The following is a 22,068-nucleotide window of genomic DNA, read 5'->3' on the forward strand; positions in this document are numbered from 1 at the left end:
GGAGGTGTATAACCCCACCTACTAATAATCCAATTTCCTACATCAACAAACTTAGTGAACTGAATTAGATCAAACATATAATGGGAAGTGGTCTTGAGAGCTGTAACATGCAAATGAACAGCTTATAGAAACTGTTTTCTCCTTCGAGGCTATTTAGGAAGATATGTTGCGCTCCTGTAGTACTCTTTTATGCACTCTTACATGCATTTGTGAATTAGCCTAAAACATCTAAAATGGAAATAAAATGGTAATATCAATACACATTTTATAGAATGGAAAGGAAAGTGCATTCTTCACAATTTTACCAATACAGAGGAAGAGAGTCTGGGGCTAATTCATAAAAGCATGAATGAGTACAAGAGTATCCTACAGTACAACTTCATAACTCATAAATGGTTTTGTGAATCGGTGTTATTGAGTTCAGTACCTTGCAGTGCATGTTTGATACATTTTCATGATGGCAACATTAACCCGATGTTGGTGACAGTGGAGCATGTCCAAATGTTTAAACTCTATTAAAAAGCACTTGTTAGTTGCTTGTATTTGTACATCTGCATTTCAAACAACTAAATATCTGCGGACCATCACCATGATTATGGTACGGACCATCACCATGATTATAGTAAGGCCATCCTTTTAATTGTAAAAATAGCTACCATGCATGGTTCTTCTGTAGAGTTATTTCCAACAAATTGTAAAGCACCCAAAAAATGATGTCCATTTGTTTATTTTTTCAGATGTCAACGAATGCGTAGCTAACGAGCACGGCTGCAGTGAGCTCGTCCAATGCAAAAACACTTATGGAGGTTACAAATGCATCTGCAACTCAAGCGTCACACTGGAGTCTGTAGCATGCTACTCAGGTAAGCGGGCACACGCACCTCTTCCATTATATAACTCAATAAAGGGTGGTGAGACAGTACAAACCTAGACGCCTGCACAGTTGTGATACTTCAATGAATAAAGTTAGATTGGCAAACTCACCCAGAACATGCAGAAAAGATGCTAAACATTGATATTTATACATAACTTTAATTTCTCTATTTTCATTGCTTATAGGCATATCCTACTAAACAAGCTCAAACAACTAAATTACACAATAAGGATAACAATACAAAATAATCAAATAAAAAGGAACCATGATGAGTTGTTTGAACGTCGTCACAACCTTTGCCGGGTCATCTTATTGTCGACATTTTTTAGGCTTACATTGCATTTTTTTGTGCACTTGTACTTGTGTTGTTGAATTTATTTTTACTCAGCGTGCTATGTTGTGAAACAACATGAAAAATATATATAAATAACAATTGGTAAAGCCTTTATTACCGTCTCTGATGCTGAGGTATTGGAAAGAAATGTTGTACCCCTGCCTGACTGCAAATGCCATCCAATTTTTAGCATCACAAACAAAAGCAAGGTGGCCATAATCTTTTATGTTCTTTTTTGTTCAACTACATGTTTGCCAGGGATCTTGGGAGGGTGGGAGCCGGTTTGGAGCGGTGGGGCGGTTTTGTTACTGGGAGGCGGTTTTGCTGCAATTGTGCAATGTCAGCCCCCAGGAACAAAAGCAGCAGTGCTGAGGACCGGTTTTGTTAAGCATCGCACGCTTGCAAAATTACCAGGGCTGCGTATGGGGTCTCAGTCCGGCACAGGTCTGGGCTCTGTAACACTCTACTCTGTTGTGCACTATTGTGAAATGCTTTATTCTGTATTTGTTTTAAAGTCTATTTTGCACTCTCCTGCTCTGCTTAGTTCTGTCCTATTTGCTTTAACATGCCCTGGCCTATTCTTATCTGCTATATTTCTTTCTCCTCTGTTCTGTTTTTCTTGTCTCTGTTTTGCATTGGTGCCCTAGTCTGCTGTGTCCTAGAACCTACATAACATTCAGTACTCCCTCTGAAATGTGATAATAGCAATACCAACATGTCATATTATTGGTCTGAGCTATTTCTTGGGTGAGTGAGAATTTGAAATATTTCGATTTTTCAGTTCCTAGTTGCACTTGGATTTCTATCTATGTTCAAGCCTAAATATTTTCTTCATTTGCTTTGCTGTATCCCATGTTTCACTCAATGTTACCTTGTTGTACGATATTACAACGCACACTTTTACCTCACATGCCTACACCATAAAATGTTTACAATGCATGCCTTTACCACGCATATCCTTTTACCCCACATATGCCTTTACTACACAGGTAAGTATAAAAAAGATAAGATATATATGTATATATATATTCACTGAAAAAACCATAGGTTTCACACATGTTATAGTTGGCTGGAGATTTCACTCATACAAAACCATTGAAATTCCCCCGTTATAGTTAGTTCAGCTAACTATAACTCACGCGCCCGCAATGCACTGCTGATGATGTCACATATCACATCACTTATGGCACGGTCAGTGACATCACTCATGACATCACTCATGACATCACTGATGACATCACTCATGACATCACTCATGACATCACTCATGACATCATCCGGTGAATGTATGTCTTTCTGAAAAAAAAATATTTTTTATATATGTATATCTAAAGGTCGATGGAAGAATAAATGTGTAAATAAGTGTCTAAATGGATGTTTTTTGTAAAAATTATTGCATAACTGACTTATTAAGTGTATCTTAGTAAATACATGTATTAGCGAGTAATGTTTAAATATATAAATATCTGTATCAGTGTCTCACTTTGTCTATAAGTGGCTGCATGGGTTGGTGAGTTGTTACATGAGTGTCTATATCGGTTATTAGTTGTTTTTTTGAGTATCAGTATGAGTGTCTGTATGGTTGGGGGTATTACTTAGCGCATGGATGCATGAATGACGAACTCACTGTTTGTGTGTGTTTTGAAGACTAGCAGAGTAACAGGGGGTTGATTCTGTTTAGGGAATCAGAGGCAGGAATCAAAGTAGAAACAGTTAAATGCACAAAGCCTCTGACACCATAGATCACACAATATTATTTACTATTCACGTCCTATTTATTGACAGTGAATGCTCATGTTTTTTTCGCAAATTATTTAGAAGTTCAATTTGGTACACATTGGGTGTAAACAGCTCAATTTTGATTATCTCCTTACATCAAAAAATATACATTCGATAACGACAAGGAATAGCTTACTGGCTATTGGATTTGATCAACGTGAGACAAACATAATGGTGAAATAAGTGGAAACAATTAATAAATTCAAATGTAAACAATCCACACAAAAAAAATGAAAAAGTGAATTCATATATCAAAAATATCTTATTTACAAATGGTATACTTAGGTCCTACTGTAAATCTCAAGGAGATTGTGTTACTCTCCCGGGGGATATTATTGGTTTGTCCCTCAGGCGGGAAAGTTAATTGTCCTGTACTGTACCAGGGAAAGTCATCTGTTCAGGGAAATCTTTAATGTCTAGTGGTGAGATGCGTCTCTCACTATATGTCCCAATAATTTAGTTGGATCATATGGCATATATTCCTCTTGGCACCAAAGATGAGCCTACGCGTTTCGACCTTGTACGGATTCTTGACAGGAAGGAAACTTTGTGAAGGTCTTCATCAGGGCTCTTAGTAGGTGAGGAGGAGCATCATGTTGCACCCAGGTTTGAGAAAAGTCAAAACTGCATTTAATGGATACAGCTGGCTTGCAGGGGACGAGAAGTTGGTTCCTCACACAGCGGTATGGTAAAGCTGATTAGCTGCAGTCTTTTATTTAATGCTGCATGCGTTTGAAGGGTTCTTCTTCAGCGCCACGGCGTCGTCATGGCGGGAGACATTCTCCGCAGTCTGGAGGAGCAGAGGGACCGTAGTAATCCCGGCGTTGTATTCCTCTGACGCGTGGCTTCTCACTCGGCTCTTACTCGAAAGGATTTGGCAAAAAAAGACTGCAGCTAATCAGCTTTACCATACCGCTGTGTGAGGAACCAACTTCTCGTCCCCTGCAAGCCAGCTGTATCCATTAAATGCAGTTTTGACTTTTCTCAAACCTGGGTGCAACATGATGCTCCTCAACACCTACTAAGAGCCCTGATGAAGACCTTCACAAAGTTTCCTTCCTGTCAAGAATCCGTACAAGGTCGAAACGCGTAGGCTCATCTTTGGTGCCAAGAGGAATATATGCCATATGATCCAACTAAATTATTGGGACATATAGTGAGAGACGCATCTCACCACTAGACATTAAAGATTTCCCTGAACAGATGACTTTCCCTGGTACAGTACAGGACAATTAACTTTCCCGCCTGAGGGACAAACCAATAATATCCCCCGGGAGAGTAACACAATCTCCTTGAGATTTACAGTAGGACCTAAGTATACCATTTGTAAATAAGATATTTTTGATATATGAATTCACTTTTTCATTTTTTTTGTGTGGATTGTTTACATTTGAATTTATTAATTGTTTCCACTTATTTTGCCATTATGTTTGTCTCACGTTGATCAAATCCAATAGCCAGTAAGCTATTCCTTGTCGTTATCGAATGTATATTTTTTGATGTAAGGAGATAATCAAAATTGAGCTGTTTACACCCAATGTGTACCAAATTGAACTTCTAAATAATTTGCGAAAAAAACATGAGCATTCACTGTCAATAAATAGGACGTGAATAGTAAATAATATTGTGTGATCTATGGTGTCAGAGGCTTTGTGCATTTAACTGTTTTGAAGACAGCATGTGCGCAGGACTGTATGGGTGGATGAGTGTGTATGGGTGTGTAAGTGAGTGAATGACTGTCTCAAATGAGTCTTTATGAGTAACTACATATGTTTTAATCTACTATATGTGAGTATTGATGTATATAAGTAATTATATGTGAGAGTGAGAGATTGGAAGAGTTCCTGTATAAATAAGTATGTGTTTCTATAAGTGATTGTTTAACCCCTTCGCTGCGACGGCTATTCCCTCGCAGCGCCAAGGGGGTGGGGCGGCCGCGCAGCGGTTCCGTGCTTGTGACGGAACCGCCCCGTCATGGCTCGCTGGTGAGGTGTGCTTGTGATGGAACGGTTCCGTCAAAGCCCCGCCCGCTCTTCAGAATGCTCAGCGCAGGCACGGAATTCGCGCCGCGCAGGCGCGGCGAGCGGGCCGTGACGGAACAGTTCCGTCACCAGCACAGCCCACCCGTGGCTCGTGACGGAACGGTTCCGTCACGAGCATGGAAGAGGCTAAGAGAGTTAGTATGTGTACGTTTCTGTAAAAGTAAGTGTAGTGGTGTGTGTATATCTGTATATGCAAATAAATGGATTTTCGTTTATTTGCATGTGTGAGTATGTGGTGAGTAACTCTATGGATGAGTGTTGGTGTGTAACAGGATGTATAGGTGTATGAGTACATATGATGAGTGAGTACATGTATGAGTGACTATATAGTACTGTTGGTGAATCGGTGGATGTGTATGTAGATGGTGGAGTTACTGAATAGGTTGTTGTAACTGGTATTGGTATCTCCATTTTTTGAAAATGGTAGTTTCTATTTTTGAGTGTGCGTATCAAAGGTTATATTAAGCTGAAAGGAGGTCTGCCACTCTGTCAAAAGGATGATGTCATCAGTGATGTCATTTGAGATGTCATCAGTGATGTCATGAGTGATGTCACTGACCATGTCATGAGTGATGTAATATGTGATGTCATCAGCAGAGCATTGTGGGCGCGCGAGTTATAGTTAGCTGAACTAACTATAACGGGGGAATTTCAATGGTTTTGTATGAGTGAAATCTCCAGCTAACTATAACATGTGTGAAACCTATGGTTTTTTCAGTGAATTTCTAAGGTTTTTTAAATGCTAATTCCTAACTATAACATGGCTGAAACCTATGGTTTTTCCAGTGAATTTCTAAGGTTTTTTAAATGCTAATTCCTAACTATAACTTGGCTGAAACCTATGGTTTTTTCAGTGAATTTCAAAGGGTTTGTAAATGATAATTTTTAAATGTATTAATTGTTGTATTTTTTTATACTGATTTACTACATTGTTTTTAAGTATTTATTTTAGATATTTTATTTTTTAAATTACATGACATATTTTTAACATAAATTGAAAAAAAATTTTTTAAAAAAATATTCAAATTGTAATATACATTTTTTTATTTTAATTTTTTTAAATTAATATATATTTTATATAGCGAGGCAATGATATCCTATGGAAGGAAATTCAATTTACTGGTAAGTACGGTTAAAATTCCTTTTTAGGGACAGTAGTGAGCTGAAAGATGCAGCACTGAGGTCTCTCCTGATAACAGGGGAGTAAATCGGAATTCGTAGTTCGACTGATTTTAAAGGAATTTTCTAAAATTCCAAAACTTCACACTTAGAAGAATTTCCAAGTGAAACCAGCCAATCTTAGCCTATGGAAGGAAATTAAAGTTACTGTAAGTATAGTTAGAATTACTTTTCAGGATCAGTAGTGGGCTGAAAGATGCAGCACTGAGGTCTCTCCTGATAACAGGTGAATAAATCGGAATTCGTAGTTTGGCTGATTTTAGAGGAATTTTTTAAAGTTCCAAAATTCCACACTTAGAAGAATTTCCAAGTGAAACCAGTCAATGTTAGCCTATGGAAGGAAATTCAAGTTACTGTAAGTATGGTTAGAATTACTTTTCAGGATCAGTAGTGGGCTCAAAGATGCAGCAAAGACGTCTCTCCTGATAACAGGTGAGTAAATTGGAATTCGTAGTTCTGCTGATTTTAGAGGAATATTGTGCTCAATAGTGAAGGAAGGGGGCGGGGCCTGAGGTGACATGTGTGCAAACACGCCCTGTGGCGCGTTTTAGATTGGGGAATTAATTCTTCTTCAATCCTGAGGTCCCCTGTGAGCGAACTAGCCCACCAGTTACCTCCAGTATGCGCCAGGGAGCTGCGTTGCGGAGAGGTGTTCAGAGGGAACGCCCCCTTTTTACAATACTCTGCAACACAGCTCTGTGGCGCTTACTGGGGGTACCTGTTGGAATAGTTGGCCCCTAGGGGACCTCTGGATTGAAGAGGAATTAATTCCCCAACTTTAAACGAGCCACATGGCATGTTTGCACACCTATCACCTCAAGCCCCGCCCCCTACCTCTACCACTGTCAAACGCGCCCCGTAGCGAGTTCTAAGTTGGGGGATTAAGTCCCCTTGCATACTGGGGGTCCCTGGGGGTCAACTAGCCCACCAGGAACCTCCAGTATTCGCCAGGTGGCTGCGTTGTAGAGAGGTGTAAAAAGGGCCATGGCCTCATTAGACCTCTCTGCAAGGCAGCCCCCTGGCGCATACCGGAGGTTCTTGGTGGGCTACTTGGCCCCCAGGGACCACCAGTATTCAAGGGGAATTAATTCCCCCTCTGCAAACGCACCAGGGGGCGTATTAGCAGAGTGGTGCCTTAATTTTTTGGGGGAATTGGCAGGGTACGAGCCAGAAATACGCGTATCCCGCATATTAAAAAATAATAATAATACTTTTGGGGGGGACTTGAGGGTCCTTGTGGGACCCCCTGAGCAGGCCTAGGGGGTCAGTTTGTTTCTACCCTGCCCCCTTTGCATGTTTTGCACGTTTTTTTCACTGCTTTCTTATGCCAATCAGCATGCAGCTCGTGCTTGTAATTCTATGTTGTACAGTATGCTTACCGTACGCGTACGGTGCTTCGTATATAGATATATCTATGATTTTCTCAGGAACTACTGAACGGATTTACACCATTTAACAAAAAGCGTGATCTGCGAACCGTACTCTACCTTTTTGCCAAATTTGGTGTAATTCCGTTCAGCCGTTCGGGCTGTAGCCCAAACTTTCAGGGAAGGAGCGGAGCTGAGCAGGCCATTTTCTTGGAGATTTTTGCGTGTATTTGTCGACCGGCGCCAAAGTTATTCCAAATAGAATGTTGCGGATTTACTATGGAAACTTGGTCCTAACTATAACTACCTACTGGCGACCACCAGTGGTAACATATATATATATATATATATATATATATATATATATATATATATATATATATATATATATATATATATATATATATATATATATATATATATATATATATATATCCATCACACAAGTTTGCCACAAGTGGGAGCGCCTTCCCGGAACATCTCCACACAGGTGAGAGGAACAAACATCTTTCGCCTTCCACTGCCATCCGAATAACTGGCTTAACGCGTTTCGAAAGTTAATTCTTGATCACAAGCCCACAACAAAGTAACAAGCAACAAACAATGTAGAGAGCACCTGTGCGTTATCAAAGAGTCTCAGCCTCCTGGGCCTGTTCTCCGGCCCTAATGCGCGTGCGTGGCAAAGCCCTCTGGTATTTGGAGACTCTACACAAAATGAAGGTCAGATGCCGTCAACCCACTGGGGATTTTATTTGCATCAATTCCAGGAAGATAAAAAACAACCACTGGGTATTTCATTTTGTGTAGTTACTAAGGATCATTTTCAGGACCGGGTTACAGATTAAGCGGTGCTGGAAAGTGCACACGATCTGTGTCCAAGGATGGAGGGAATCGAATACTTCAAGGTCAGTGACTGTCTCCTGCGAGAAACGGAGGTCCTGTGTATCAAACACGTGGTGAGGACGTGTCGGAGCGGTTGCCGTGCCAGGAGGATTGCCTCGGCGGCTTATGGAAGAATCACATTGGTAGTTTAGGGTAGAATCATTCATGAGGCTTCTCTGTGTACCATGGAGTTGGTACAGATGGAGGAGGTCTTGGGCAGTGGAGTGAATCCAGCGGCGGGGGAACGCTGCAATCAATGTAAGACCGCCACAACTTTGGCACTGTTAGATGAATCTCCACAACATTTTCAAAACTAGTTTTCCTCTCACTTTAGCTGCTTTCTTGTAAGTGCGGGGGAGATTTGTCAATGGGGGCTGAGAAAACGGGGGTCCCAAAATGCATTTTCCCCATTCAATGAGGCCCAGCAATTTTGAGCATGACTAAAGCTCAAACCGCTGAATGGAATTACACCAAATTTGGCAGTAAGGTAGCTCTTGGTGCAGAAAGAACCCTTTTTAGGTCGAGCCTGGCGTAAGCAGAGTGAAACTGCTGTCGACGGCGAGCTCTATTTTTAGGGACTTGCCTTGGAAGTGGGACAGGAGATGGGTATGCGCATAGCTTTCCAGCGATTTCAGCAGGTGTATGCGCACCTACAGCCACGATCTGTGCGCATCTCCTGTCCCGCTTCTACGGCAAGTCAGCCCCTTGCAAGCGCTCACGCACGCACACACACGCACACATACACACACACACACACACACACACATACACACACACAAAAACTCACCAGTCTCTTTTGTCGCTGTGCTGATGTCATCTCCTCCGTATCACCTGGCACACCCGAGGCTTCTTTCACTCATGGGAGCCCGGCACTTGTATCGGCGGCCTCAGCTGCCACAACTGCTCCTCCTTACGTCTGCAGCCACCGTATGGCTCTCCCTCAGGCATGGGAGCCCCGAGTCATCATTGCTCCTCTCGACCATGCACTCTGTGGGTACGGGCTTCCAGCAGAAGGCGGAAGTCCCGCTCCAGGACAGGCTTGACGCTCCCGAGCTTCCGGTTTTTGGGCCGGCGGTGGTGATACCTTAACTGCTCTTGTTTTTTTTATTCAATTATTCGGTGATCAGCCTGGAAAAGATGTCTCTCGAGTTGTGTGGGCCAGTTGTTTCCCCATGGTGCTCCAGTGTGTTTTTTTAATGTAAATTACATAGTCAGACAGGGTAGCCTGACGACTCCGTGAGATCTTCACCCCAGGGAATGGGCGAGCTGCAGCTGGTCCTTTTGGATCCGCCTGGCCTTCTTAATTGGCCAACTACCTTCTCGAAACTTCCACGGTTATTGTTTGGAGCATTTTCTCCAGTTGTTCCTTTTTAAAACGAATTTATGATTGAGAGATTTATTCACAAAGCTCTGATTTCTTGATTTGTCTCTTGTCGAGGAGGGTTTATGTCTGGGGTTGCCAGATTCGCTTCATGTAGATCGGTCTTCAATATATCCAGTCTTCTTTTCAAATCATTATCAGGCCAGTGAGCCCAGTTGATTCGACGGCAGCAACTGAAGACTGCAGCCAATTGGGTACATTATGCAGGACAAGTCCCCACGCATGTCGTGTCCCATTACAAATATTTTGGTTCGAAATGACTTATGGTCCCTTATTGCTGATTAATTAGTTAAATTATGTTTATTTTCCTGGGGTGTTTGTAGCAATGTTAGAATTCATAAATATTCGTAACTTTCCACAATCCTGGTGTTGTTATGTCTCATCCATACTTCCCGTGTTGTAATTATGTTTAATTACAGTGAGCGCAAAAAGACTAAGGAGCAGAAAGCATTTCGTTATCAAATGGAAGTGAAATTGTTGAGATACTAGAAGCTTTGTGATGCGAAGGACCAGATATTCCAGTTCTAGATTTCATTTTTTTTCATCATCAATAAAACTTTGTTCGGCTGCCTTATGACCCTTTAAAAGTGCATTTACACAAAAAGTTACTCAGAAACACAGTACGAGTACATAGTAATAACAAGCATTTGCAATGCAAATGGTCTCACATTACTGAATGTTTGAGCTATTGGTGTTGCATTAATATTAGCAATGCTCAAACTTTAATAATGCGATACCTATTGCAATGCAAATGCTTGTTGTTATTTGGTGTAAATAGGTTCAGTAATTTTGGAGTTATTAACCCCTTCGGTGCTCATGACGGAACGGTTCCGTGCACTTTAGAAAACCTGTGGAATGCCATGGCATTTTCCCTCACCTGCACTCCAGAAGCATGCCATTAGTTCAAAATATAAAATACACTGGAATAGTAAAATACAATGATTAGCAGTTCTTTGCCAGGCAAAGTCTGTCAGCAGACCGTTTGTCCTGGAAGACATGCATTGTCATTGTTACTTTCTCCATCTGAACTCCAAAAAGGAGTTATGGGGTGCTGCTGCACTTTCTGGCTCCTACTTCCAGAGCTATTGGGGGCTGTAATGCCCACATAACTCCGTTTTTCTCCTCAATGGAATTGAAGACAGTCATGTCACATGTTTATTTTGAAAACTAGTCTGAGGGGAGAAGTGTGTGGAATGCTTAAACTTGTGGCCTGTGCACACAGGAGTAGGTGTCATTGGCGTATAAAGGGCAGCAGCATTGGGGTCAAGGTTATGTGGGGACCACATCCCCAAATTAGTGGCTGGTATACTTACTACCAAAACAGGGAGTGTTTGCTGGAGAGGTATAAGGTATAAGGTATAAAGATTTATTGCACAGTTAATAAAAACTTACAATTATTAAAACAAGCAAATTATAAGACAATCACTACTACAGTGTTTGTGATTAAAATAACAGGTGAGTTCTCCTGTTAATTAATAAAACACATTTTGGTTTGTTGCTGTCCACTGTGACGACTGGATGCTCACAGTTTTTTTGTTTTAAGCAGTGCTTCCAGTAGGCCCGGCAGCTGATTCTTTTAGTCTGTTTGCCACAATGTCAAAAAATGTTGTTATTCTACAGTTTAACTGGGTTTCTCCAGGGTTAAAGCAGAGCATCACAGCCTGCCTGCAACTTGTTATTCCCTTCTGAATCCATAGGGGTCGAAGCAGGTAGCGTCTTATATCCAGAAGTTTTGTGCAGATGCAGATTGTGTGCGTCAAGTCCTCTTTTCCAGTGGAGCAGAATCGGCAGCAGTTTGCTACATTTTCTCTTTTCCAGGGTGCTAAGTGAGGCATTATCTGTATATTGCCAAGGCGCATATTAAGGAACTTATTTTTTTGTTGTCAGTGTAAGACCCGTTGTTAAATACTGTTGTGGTTTAAGAGCTGTGTAGCCTTCCAATACCACCCATCCATGTGCTCTCGTAGCAAGATTTGCTTTATCCTCGATAGATGAGACCATCTTGGTGACCTTCGATACCATTTTTTTGAAAGTCTTGGGGTCGGTTGCTGACTCCCATAAGCGTATTAGACCTAGGGTCTCCAATGATTCCATTAGATATTTTCTTGCTGGTGAGTTTTTTCTAATTGATAGTTCAGTCCACAGGTGGGTGTTTAGGGATCCATACTCTGCGCCTCTGATTTTCCGCCAGCTTTTAATGTATGCACCTCTTCTCTCCACCGTTTGTTTCTGCAGCCCGAATTCAAGGCGGATTTGGGCAGGTGAGGTGTAAGTGGGCAGATGGAATATTGCCCTGTAGGCTCGACTGATGGTGTTTTCTAGTGTCGTTGTGTCTTTACCACGCATAGGTTCGCTGCCGTAGGTGAGCATTGGCTGTAGGCGAGCTCTTATTACCTGTAGGAGGGGGCCCAGTGTCCGGTCAGGAAGAGCTTTCTGCAACGACTTTATCGACAGATGGAATGTCGTGCCCTTCCACCGGATAGCCTCTAGTTGTTTTTTAAATGAGCCATTGCTATCTAGTATGACGCCTAAGTATTTATAGGAGGTTACTTGCTCTAACTTCTGTCCATTCAGTAGCCATATAAAGTTCAGTTTTCTGTGGTGGTTAATTATCATGATTTTTGTTTTGTTTAGGTTAATTGTCAGTGAGTTATTTTTGGAAAACGTGTTAGTTTTGTCCAGCAGGTGTTGAAGGCCTATAGGGGACCGGTTAATGAGAACTAAATCGTCTGCATAAAGAAGATTTGACAATGTGGTGTTGCCCAGCCGTGGTCCATGAGATTTAACTGCTTCTAGCTCTCCGGGGAGATCTGCAAGGAAGAGGTTGAACAACATTGGGGCTAGGATGCAGCCTTGTTTCAGTCCTTTGCTGGTCCCAATTTCTCTTGAAAGGTGCGTCCCAGGTCCCAGTTTTATCCTGACCCAGGTGTTGCTGTATAGCAGTATTAATTGCTGTAGGAGTGGGCCTGGGATTCCCCAGCCGTTCAGTTTCTGCCAGAGTTAGTGACGGTTTACGTGATCGAATGCAGCGCTATAATCGATGAAACACAGACACAGAGAAGTCTTGCTGGCTTATGCCGCTTCTGCCAGGAGGGTTAGTGCCATGATGTTCGTTGTAGTGCCCTGACCACTGCGAAATCCAGTTTGGGTTGCTGGGATGATGTTCTTTGCGGTTGCACAAGCTGTCAGATCTTCTAGGATGAGGCCCGCGTAGTACTTTGTCTCTGTGTCCATCAGAGCTATGAGGCGATAGCTGCTTGGGTCGTTCCTGGGGCCCTTTTTGTAAATCGGGCTTATTATCGAGCCTCTCCAGATGTTGGTGTTGTTGTTATTTCCCTTAGTTTGAGAAAGACCGGTGCCAAGGTACTGCTCCAGTAGCCAGCGTCATTTTTATATTATATTGGCGGAATCCCATTTGGGCCTGGGGCCCCCTCGAGTTTGCCTTTTAGGATTTTTTTCTTAATCCTATCTGCTATTTCTAGGTGTGGGTTATTCTCTGTGTCTGCTGTGAAGTTGGTAGTTGATTTTGAGTCTGTGCACGCATTTGAGTTGTGGGGCGGAAAAAATTTCCTTTTGTAGGCTGAGGTCTCGTCGTTTTTGGGTGTACCGAGATGTTTGAGGTTCTGGTCAGCGTCGTCTGACCAGTCTCCCCCTCTGGGGCTGGTCGTTTTTGAGTCAGCTGTGTTAAAGTGTGCAAATAGGTAGTTGGCCCAGTCAGATTCAGATATATTAGAGTCAATGCCTTTGTGGCCTGGCTGTTGAAGGGAGTGGATTATTTTCCAGAAACTGGAGCTATTCTTCTGTTTTGAGCTATGGACGATTTTTATCCATTGATCTTCACATTGTTGTTTTTTTAATTCCCAGGTCATCTTTTTTAGTTGTCTTTTTAGAGTCCGAAGCTCCTTTTGAGTACCTTCATTGTTAGGTTCATTTCGGAGCTGTTTCAAGGTCTTTTTTATTTCGCGTTTTATGCTTTTTATCTCTGGTGTTGTACATTTTCCATGCGGAGACCGAGTGGTAATCCCTTTATGGGTTTTCAGCTCGGTAGCATGTTTGGCTCCCAGTTCTGTTTTAAAGCCTTCCCTTCAGGATGCCCGGTGCATGATTGTTTTTGCACTAGTTAATAGTTCCTCAATCTCTGTGGTCTTACACCTTATTTGTTGTAATTGGCAGTGTATTCTGTTCCAATATTGCAATTGACCACGATTTTATTCTCGCTAGACACACCTAGTGTGGCTTCTAAAGGCTGGTGATCGCTTGAAGCGCTTTCCCCGATCTTGAACGAACTGATTTTTCCATACAGCGGGAGTGTCATCAGCATGTAGTCAAGGTGTGAAGTCGTACTCATGGAGAAGTTTGTTGGTGCTGGTGGGATGTCCATTAAGGACTCTAAAGTTTAGCTGCTCAAGGTCTTTCAGTAGTTCGATTGAGGTTTTTATGTGTTTGTTGGGAAACGGAGTTGTTTGGCTTGGGATGGCCCAAACGGTGTCCATTTCCTTGGTCATTTCATCTGCTGGTTTGATTTCAAACAGGTGAAGGTTAAAATCTCCTGCCACTAGTGTGTTCTCCATTTCCCTGTCCACCATGAGTCTTGTCAGTTCTTTGGTAAGTTCTCTGGAGCCCAAAAGTCTATGCTTTGGGTGTATGTATACATTAATAATGTACAGCTGTTCGGTTGCCTGATTGTTTGTGATTGTTACTGATAGCGCCTGTATCATGTTTGGAGGAGTGAGGCTTACTTTTGTAATTTCCGTTGCCCCGATTGTTGATGTCGAGGCGAAGATTGCCAAGCCTCCTGAACTGTGGCCATATTGAGAGCTTCTGATTGCCAGGTGCGTTTGAGTTGTGAAACCTTGTAGTGGGCTGTCATTTGTTTCCCATGTTTCCAAAAGGAGGATCAGATCGAAGGATCTTAAGTAATTTAAGATCTCAGAGTCCTCCAGTTTGTCTAGGAGGCCGTTGATGTTCCAATTACATATTTTTATTTTGGGGGTGGCTGTAGGGTTGACGGTTGAGGCTGATGTTCTTCGTCAATTAGTGTCTCCACTGGGTATAGTGCGTGTTAGTAGTTGTGCTCTATGTGGTTCTAGCTGGGAGAAGCTTGGGTATTGGAGTGGTGGCAGATGTTTTACCGGTCCCGGTGAGTGGCTCCGTGCACCTTTCAGGATTGATTTAGCCATTTTAGGGCGTTCTTGTTTTATTTCTTCAAGATGCAGAGTCGGGTAAGGGGGCCTGATTTCCACTTCTAACTTAATTCCCCACTGGGAGAATCTAAATGTTTCCTCCATTATTGAGTTTGCAACGTCATGTGTTGCCCTTCGGGTCTTTGTTGTTTCGTTACCACATATGTGAGAAGCTGAAAGAAATTCAAGTTCAAGCAGGTCTGTGGTCTGTATATTTTTTAGGTTGTCGATTGAGTTGATCAGCTTTAGTATGTTACCCCTGTTTAAAGTGTCCACTCTTCCTCTGGATTTAAATTCGGGAATAAAAAGAATTATTTTGGGTTCCTCTGTGGGCTGTAGTGTCTGCTGTGACTGTCTCGCCAATTCACTTGGCCATTTTGAGTGTTAACTGGTGGGTATTGTAAGGTTTTGATTGGAGTTTGCCCACCGGAGTTGGTCTTTAGGCTGGCCACTTTCTGTATTAGTGATATTTGATGTCATGGGGTCCCCCTTTGTCTCACTTCTGATGGTCTTAATGTTTTTGTGAGTAGTGGTGGTTAGGAGTTCGGTAGTTGTGACTTTAGTTGTAACTTTAACAGGCTCATCATGGGCCTGTTTTCCGCCCGCCCAGGTCCATTGCTTTGTTGCTGCTTGGCTATGGCTTTGGCCTATGTGTGTCGGTTCTGATGAGTTATTAGTTGTTAGGTTTTTTGTTTGAGCAGAGGGGAGTTCCTCTGTCTGTTTGTGGGTTTTCTCTTTAGGGTAGGACGGGGTTCGCATGCCCTCTCCGGCTTGCGTCTGTGCGTCTGTGCGTCTGTGGATTTTTTTAAGTTGAGGTGAAGGGCTGAAGTGGTGCTTGTTTGCTTATGGCGGTACACACCCACCCAGCGTGCTTGGCTGGTGGTTCTCTTCTGTACTGTGGTGCTTATTTGATATTTGCGGATCAGGGCCTCCAATGTAATTAGATGGCGATTCTCTTCTGTACAGACTACATCAACTTGCTTCCTGTTCCTGCCCTTTCTTTTTTGTTTGCCTCGAGTGCGCGCATCCATTGGGCTGCCCGATTGCTCGACGTGTTTTTTTGTTGAGGTATTATGGGGGGACTCTTCTATTGAAGTGTTGGAAATTGGTTGTTGGCACCGTTGCATTCTGGCTTTATTTGGGTTGTTGTCAGTCCCTTGTGGGCTTTTGTTATGGAGTGGTGTGGCAGGCCTTTCCTTTGTTGTCGGGAACTTTGTGGTGTTTAATTTTATGTCCTCCAGAAGATTACCCAACATAGTGGGTAATGATGATAATTTGTCGACACTAGGTATGCAGGCACAGTCCGTTCTTACAACCTGGGATAGTTTTACTGACTCTTGTCCTCTTTTTATAAGGTCATTAAGATCTGCGAGTTTTCTATTGATCCCTGTTGTGGCCTCTGCCAGCCTTTGCAGCACAATTAATTGTAGATCTAATTTGTCAGATTGATACTGGAGTGCTGTTGAGGACAGTTGGATAGTGTTGAGTAAGGTTACCCAAAAGGTGTCAGTAGTATCCCTTACCCCCGCATTGGGATAAGTTAGACTCTCTTTGCTGATGTTGTTTGCGGGGTCCTTTGTGTTGTATGCAGCCTCAAGTTCGATCCATTCTTGATGTTCCAAGAAGGTCATGTCCCTATCTAGGGAGGGTGAGATCTCGTCAGCCCATTTTTGGAGAGGAGTTTGCGGGTTCTATTTTCGCACACTAGATAACATGGGCATTGGTTTTGTCTTGAAGTTTTGGTTCAGCTTGATGGATGACTTTGTTTCCTCGAGCCAATGCTGTTTCTTGGTCATGTTTTACTTCCTCCCCTAGAGGCCGGATGAGTGAAAGAGAGAGTATTGAATGTGACATACCGCTTTCTTCGTTGTTACTAGGGTATCCCTGTGACTCTACCGGCTCTAGGACACGAGTGCTCAGTTTTTCTTTCTCCAGAGGAAGACTGGATTGGCTTGTTTCCTGATTTTCTTCCTCTATTATTGAGGTGTGACTGGCTACGCTTTCTTGTGTCGTAAGGTGGCTATAATCTTGTCCCCATTGTTCTCCTGCCCCTGCTATGCTTTTGATGTTTGCCGTGGTCTCTTTTGGGTTTGATGGCGTGTGTATTACAGCTACAGTGAGATTTGTGGTTTGAGGCGAGGGGTTGTTTGTATCAACTGGTGGCAAGGGAGTTTGAAGGCCTGTAAGCAAGTCATTTGACGAGTAGATCACATTTCCTGGGTTTTTTAGAAAGACAAATTTTGTGTAAATTTTCGGTTGATAATTATATTGCGTTTTCGCTGGCTGGTCTGCTAGGTTGATTAGGTCTTTAGGGTGTTTCCTTTTATTACTTGTGGATTGATCTAGAGGTGAAGTTGATGTTGAATTTAAGGTTGAGGTTGGAGTGGCAATGTGGGCTGTGTTCGTTAGTAGCCCCTCATTTGTGTCGCAATTGCTGTCTTTTTGGTTGTTATCCGGTGAGTTGGAGGTGCTCGGAGAGTTGCTAGAGTCCTTATGGCTGCTGACTGGTTGCTTGATTTCTCCCGCTGTCTCTAAGCTCATTGATGTGTTGTTCCTTTTCTGTTTTGTCGGTTGCCTTGTTGGAGGCCTTCTTTCTTTCCCTGACCTCATGGTGGTCCTCCTATGTCCCTGTCTGCGTCTCCCCCGTGTTTGTTATTCGTCTGCCTATTGTACCTCTTCTATCTCTTCTCTCTCTCTCTTCTATCTCCCTTTTAACTTGTACGTGTCATTGTAGTAGAGTGAGGCAGGATGGACTGGATAGATGCTTATTGTTTGCCTATCTTTTGGAGGCAGCTTTGTTTTGTCGGATGAGTCGCAGCTGGGGGGGTCTCGAATGTTGGGGCGTAAGAAATCTGATCTTCTGACGATGCTCTGTGCTGCAGACTGGAGACTGGAGACCGCGGAGACCGCGTTAAATGGACCTCCATGCGTAAGTCAATCTCTCGGTCCATTTTGGGTAAGATGTGAGATGTGTTCGTCCGGTGATCATCCGATCTTTTATGCGTCTCTTTATATGTTGCAGAATGGCTTGCTAAATGATTTGCTGCCTTTCTGTGCCTTTGGATGCTTGGGAGCTTCAGAGTGAGGTTACTAAAGGTTTAACATTAACACTTCTATGCAGGAATCTCACAGTTTGTTTACTATGAAAGCTTGAGACCACCTTTGAGCCGTTTTCAGGACTGGTGCAATGTTGGAGGGTAATTCCTTGGACTGAGGAAGGGGCCTTTTTCCCTGATTTTGTTAGATGATTTTCAGGAGAATCTGCCAGTTCTGTATTTTTATGGTAGCTTTAACGTGGCTCGCAGCTCGCTGCTTTTAAGGGGCGCGTGCTGCTCTCACCTCTGCCACTTGAAGTAGCTGTCTCCTCCACCACCTCCGCCATCACTGCCGCCGCCGCGGCCACGCCCTTGAGTTGGCAGCGTGAATGGAAAAGAGAGTGGGGGAGTAAGGGAGCAAGGGAGCAAGGAAGGAAGCAAACAAAGGTTTTCGGCCGGGGCAGCTGACCGTTGACTCTCGCCTATTGCCTCTCCTGTCCACTCCCGGCCACCGGTGGCTTCCAGTGCCCGGCTCCCGGCTCCCAGCTCCCTGCAGCTCCCGATGGCCCGTGGGGGCGTAGGCTCTGTCGGCTCCACTCGGCTCACCCCTTCCTCACGGTGCTTAACTCGCTTGACCAGCTCGAACCACGGCGTGCGGTTTGCTCGGCTCCGCAGCACAACAGCTCAGCTCAGCAGCTCAACAGCTCAACAGCGCCACCTTATGCCAGTTACCCCTTGAAGCTGTATCTCATGTCTTCATTGTTTGACGCCTGGACCGCGCCCAGCGCCAGACCCCCTGGTCCCCGCAAACCGCAATCCTCCCGCATAACGTATGACGACGCCACCCTCCTAGCCCTCAACCCCGGAGGCACACCACAATGCTTCACAGCTGCCCCAGGACGTACCCACGGACCCTTCGCTGCCACTCCTGCAAGCTTGCCTGTTTCAAGACCCACTCCAAATCCACTGACTCCAAACACAGCTCCGACTCTAACCACCTGAAGTGCATCCTGCTGAACACCCGCTCGGTCCACAGACACGCCACTGAACTCTGGGACCTACTCGATACCACATCACCGGACGTCGCCTTCCTTACAGAAACCTGGATGAACGCATCATCAACACCCGACATCGCCATAGCCATCCCGGACGCTTACAAGATCATCAGAAAAGACCGCACCAACCAAACAGGAGGAGGCATCGCCATCGTCCACAAGAACACCATCAGAATCACGACCAGCTTCGGCGATAACCTTACACCCGCCGAACACCTCCACTTCCAGATTCACACCGACCCCAGGACCACACTTAGAGGCACCCTCTTCTACAGACCACCAGGAATTCGTACACAATTCAGCGAAGACATCACTGACTTCATCAGCCCACATGCCCTCGCCTTCGAGAACTACATTCTACTGGGAGACCTCAACTTCCACCTGGAAAAGAAAAACGACAGCAACACCACCACCCTTCTGGACAACATGGCCAATCTCAGACTCAAACGACTTGTTGACATCCCCACCCATGTCGCCAGACATACGCTCAACCCAATCTTCACCTCCAGCAAACACATCTCCTTCGATCGCACCACAGCTCTCCATTGGACGGACCATAGTTGTGTTCACTTCAGCTATAAAACTACCTCGACCCACAACCCCCCACAACCTATTCCGCGAAGAAACTGGAACAAAATCACCACTGACCAACTCATCACATCGCTCAACCAAAACCCTTCCGCCCTCTCATCGGACCCAAACCAAGCTGCCACCAAACTCAAACAATGGATCACTCACAGTGCTGAAGAACTAGCACAATTGAAAAACCACCAAACCAAACAGGGTAGCAAAAAGGCCCCCTGGTTCAACGATGACCTTAAGAAATCCAAGAAACTATGCCGTACTCTTGAGAAACCATGGAGAAAAAACCCAACCACTGACAACCTGACCTCCTTCAAGACAGCCACCCGCAAACACCACCAATTGATCCGATCCACCAAGAAATCAGCATTCAAGGATCGACTCGACAACAACACCCATAACAGCAAGGAACTATTCAACATCGTCAAAGAATTTACTAACCCCACCGCAGCCTCAAACGACATTACTCCCTCCCAAGACCTCTGCGATTTGCTATCATCCTTCTTCTACAACAAAATCGCCGACATACATAATAGCTTTGAGGACATCTCCAAAGAACAATCCACTCCACCCACCTCCGAACCTAAACCGCCCTCTAACAACCTTAGCGCCTGGAACCCAATCACCACTGAAGACACCATCCGCCTAATGAACTCCATCCATTCTGGTTCGCCAACCGACCCCTGTCCCCACCACATCTTCAACAAAGCACACTCCATCATCGCACCCCATCTCCGGGATGTCATCAACTGCTCCTTCAACTCCGCTACCTTCCCAGACAGCTGGAAACACGCCAAACTCAGCGCCCTCCTGAAGAAACCCACAGCTGACCCCTCTGAACTTAAGAACTACTGCCCCATCTCCCTCCTCCCATTCCCTGCCAAAGTCATTGAGAAAGCCGTCAATAGCCAGCTCGCCGCCTTCCTCGAATCCAACCACTCCCTCAACACCTCACAGTCCGGCTTTCGAGCCAAACACAGCACCGAAACCGCCCTCATTGCAGTGACAGACGACATCCGGACACTACTAGAAAACGGAGAAACAGTTGCCCTCATCCTACTCGACCTCTCCGCCGCCTTCGACACAGTCTGTCATAGCACCCTCATACAACGCCTCAGCAACATCGGCATACAAGGAAAAGCCTGGGACTGAATCATCTCGTTCCTCACCGGGAGAACCCAGAGAGTCCGACTTCCCCCATTCAAATCAGAGGCCACCGAAGTCATCTGCGGAGTACCACAAGGATCAAAACTCAGTCCCACCCTCTTCAACGTTTACATGAGCCCACTCACATCCATTGCACGACAACACAACACAACCTCAACATCATCTCCTACGCTGACGACACCCAGCTGATCCTTTCCCTCACCAAAGACCCTAACACCGCCAAAACCAATCTTCTCAAAGGCATGAAAGATGTAGCCGAATGGATGACGAACAGCTGCCTAAAACTTAACTCAGACAAAACGGAAGTCCTCATCCTAGGATCATCCCCCTCTGCCTGGGACGACTCATGGTGGCCATCAGCCCTGGGCACAGCACCCATTCCCACAGACCACGCACGTAACCTGGGCTTCATCCTAGACTCCTCCCTCTTGATGACCAGACAAGTCAACGCAGTCTCTTCCTCCTGCTTCAACGTACTTCATATGCTCAAAAAAATCTTCCGTTGGATCCCCTCCGAGACAAGAAAGACTGTCACCCACGCACTGGTCACTAGCCGACTGGACTATGGAAACACCCTCTATGCCGGAATCACAGCCAAATTACAGAAAAAACTCCAACGAATCCAAAACGCATCAGCCAGACTCATATTGGACATCCCTCGCCAAGATCACATTACAGGTCACCTGAAAGACCTCCACTGGCTTCCCGTCAACAAGAGAATAACATTCCGTCTCCTCACCCACGCACACAAGGCCCTCTACAAACTAGGACCCGAATGCCTCAACACACGACTGTCCTTCTACACACCCACCCGCCAACTAAGATCCTCCAATCAAGCCCTTGCCGCAGTCCCGCGCAGCCATAGATCCACCATGGGAGGAAGATCCTTCTCCTACTTGGCGGCCAAGACCTGGAAAGGAACTTAAAACCTGGCTATTCAATAAATAATGCATCCCCTCCACTAAGCGCCTTGATACCCTCTGGGTGAGTAGTGCGCTATACAAATTCCTAAACTTGAACTTGAACTTGAACAAGTCCGATGTGCGAAGTACTGAGGCTGTTAACTTCGAAGGTGGCAACTGGCAATCATGGCAGCTCGAGACAGTTCCAACAGGCTCCAGCAGACTCCGGAGGGCGCAGGCAGTGGTTTTCCCCGGTAGCTGCTGGTGCCTTGATACGAAGGTAGTGCGGATGATGCGGGTCAACCG

The 22,068-nt window shown here is 44.5% G+C and overlaps 1 protein-coding gene across 1 annotated transcript in view; it reads left to right on the top strand.

Moving 5' to 3' along the window:
- The window catches only part of LOC147709194 (uncharacterized), a 575,919-nt gene that overhangs the window by 483,918 nt on the left and 69,933 nt on the right, over window positions 1-22,068 (top strand). Inside the window, exon 22 of the mRNA XM_086925447.1 lies at window positions 738-863. Within this exon, the coding sequence (XP_086781573.1) occupies window positions 738-863 (126 nt within the window). The remainder of the gene's footprint in view (window positions 1-737; window positions 864-22,068) is intronic.

This window comes from Lissotriton vulgaris, chromosome 6, assembly GCF_964263255.1.
Source record: "Lissotriton vulgaris chromosome 6, aLisVul1.2, whole genome shotgun sequence".
Taxonomy (NCBI): Eukaryota; Metazoa; Chordata; class Amphibia; order Caudata; family Salamandridae; genus Lissotriton; species Lissotriton vulgaris.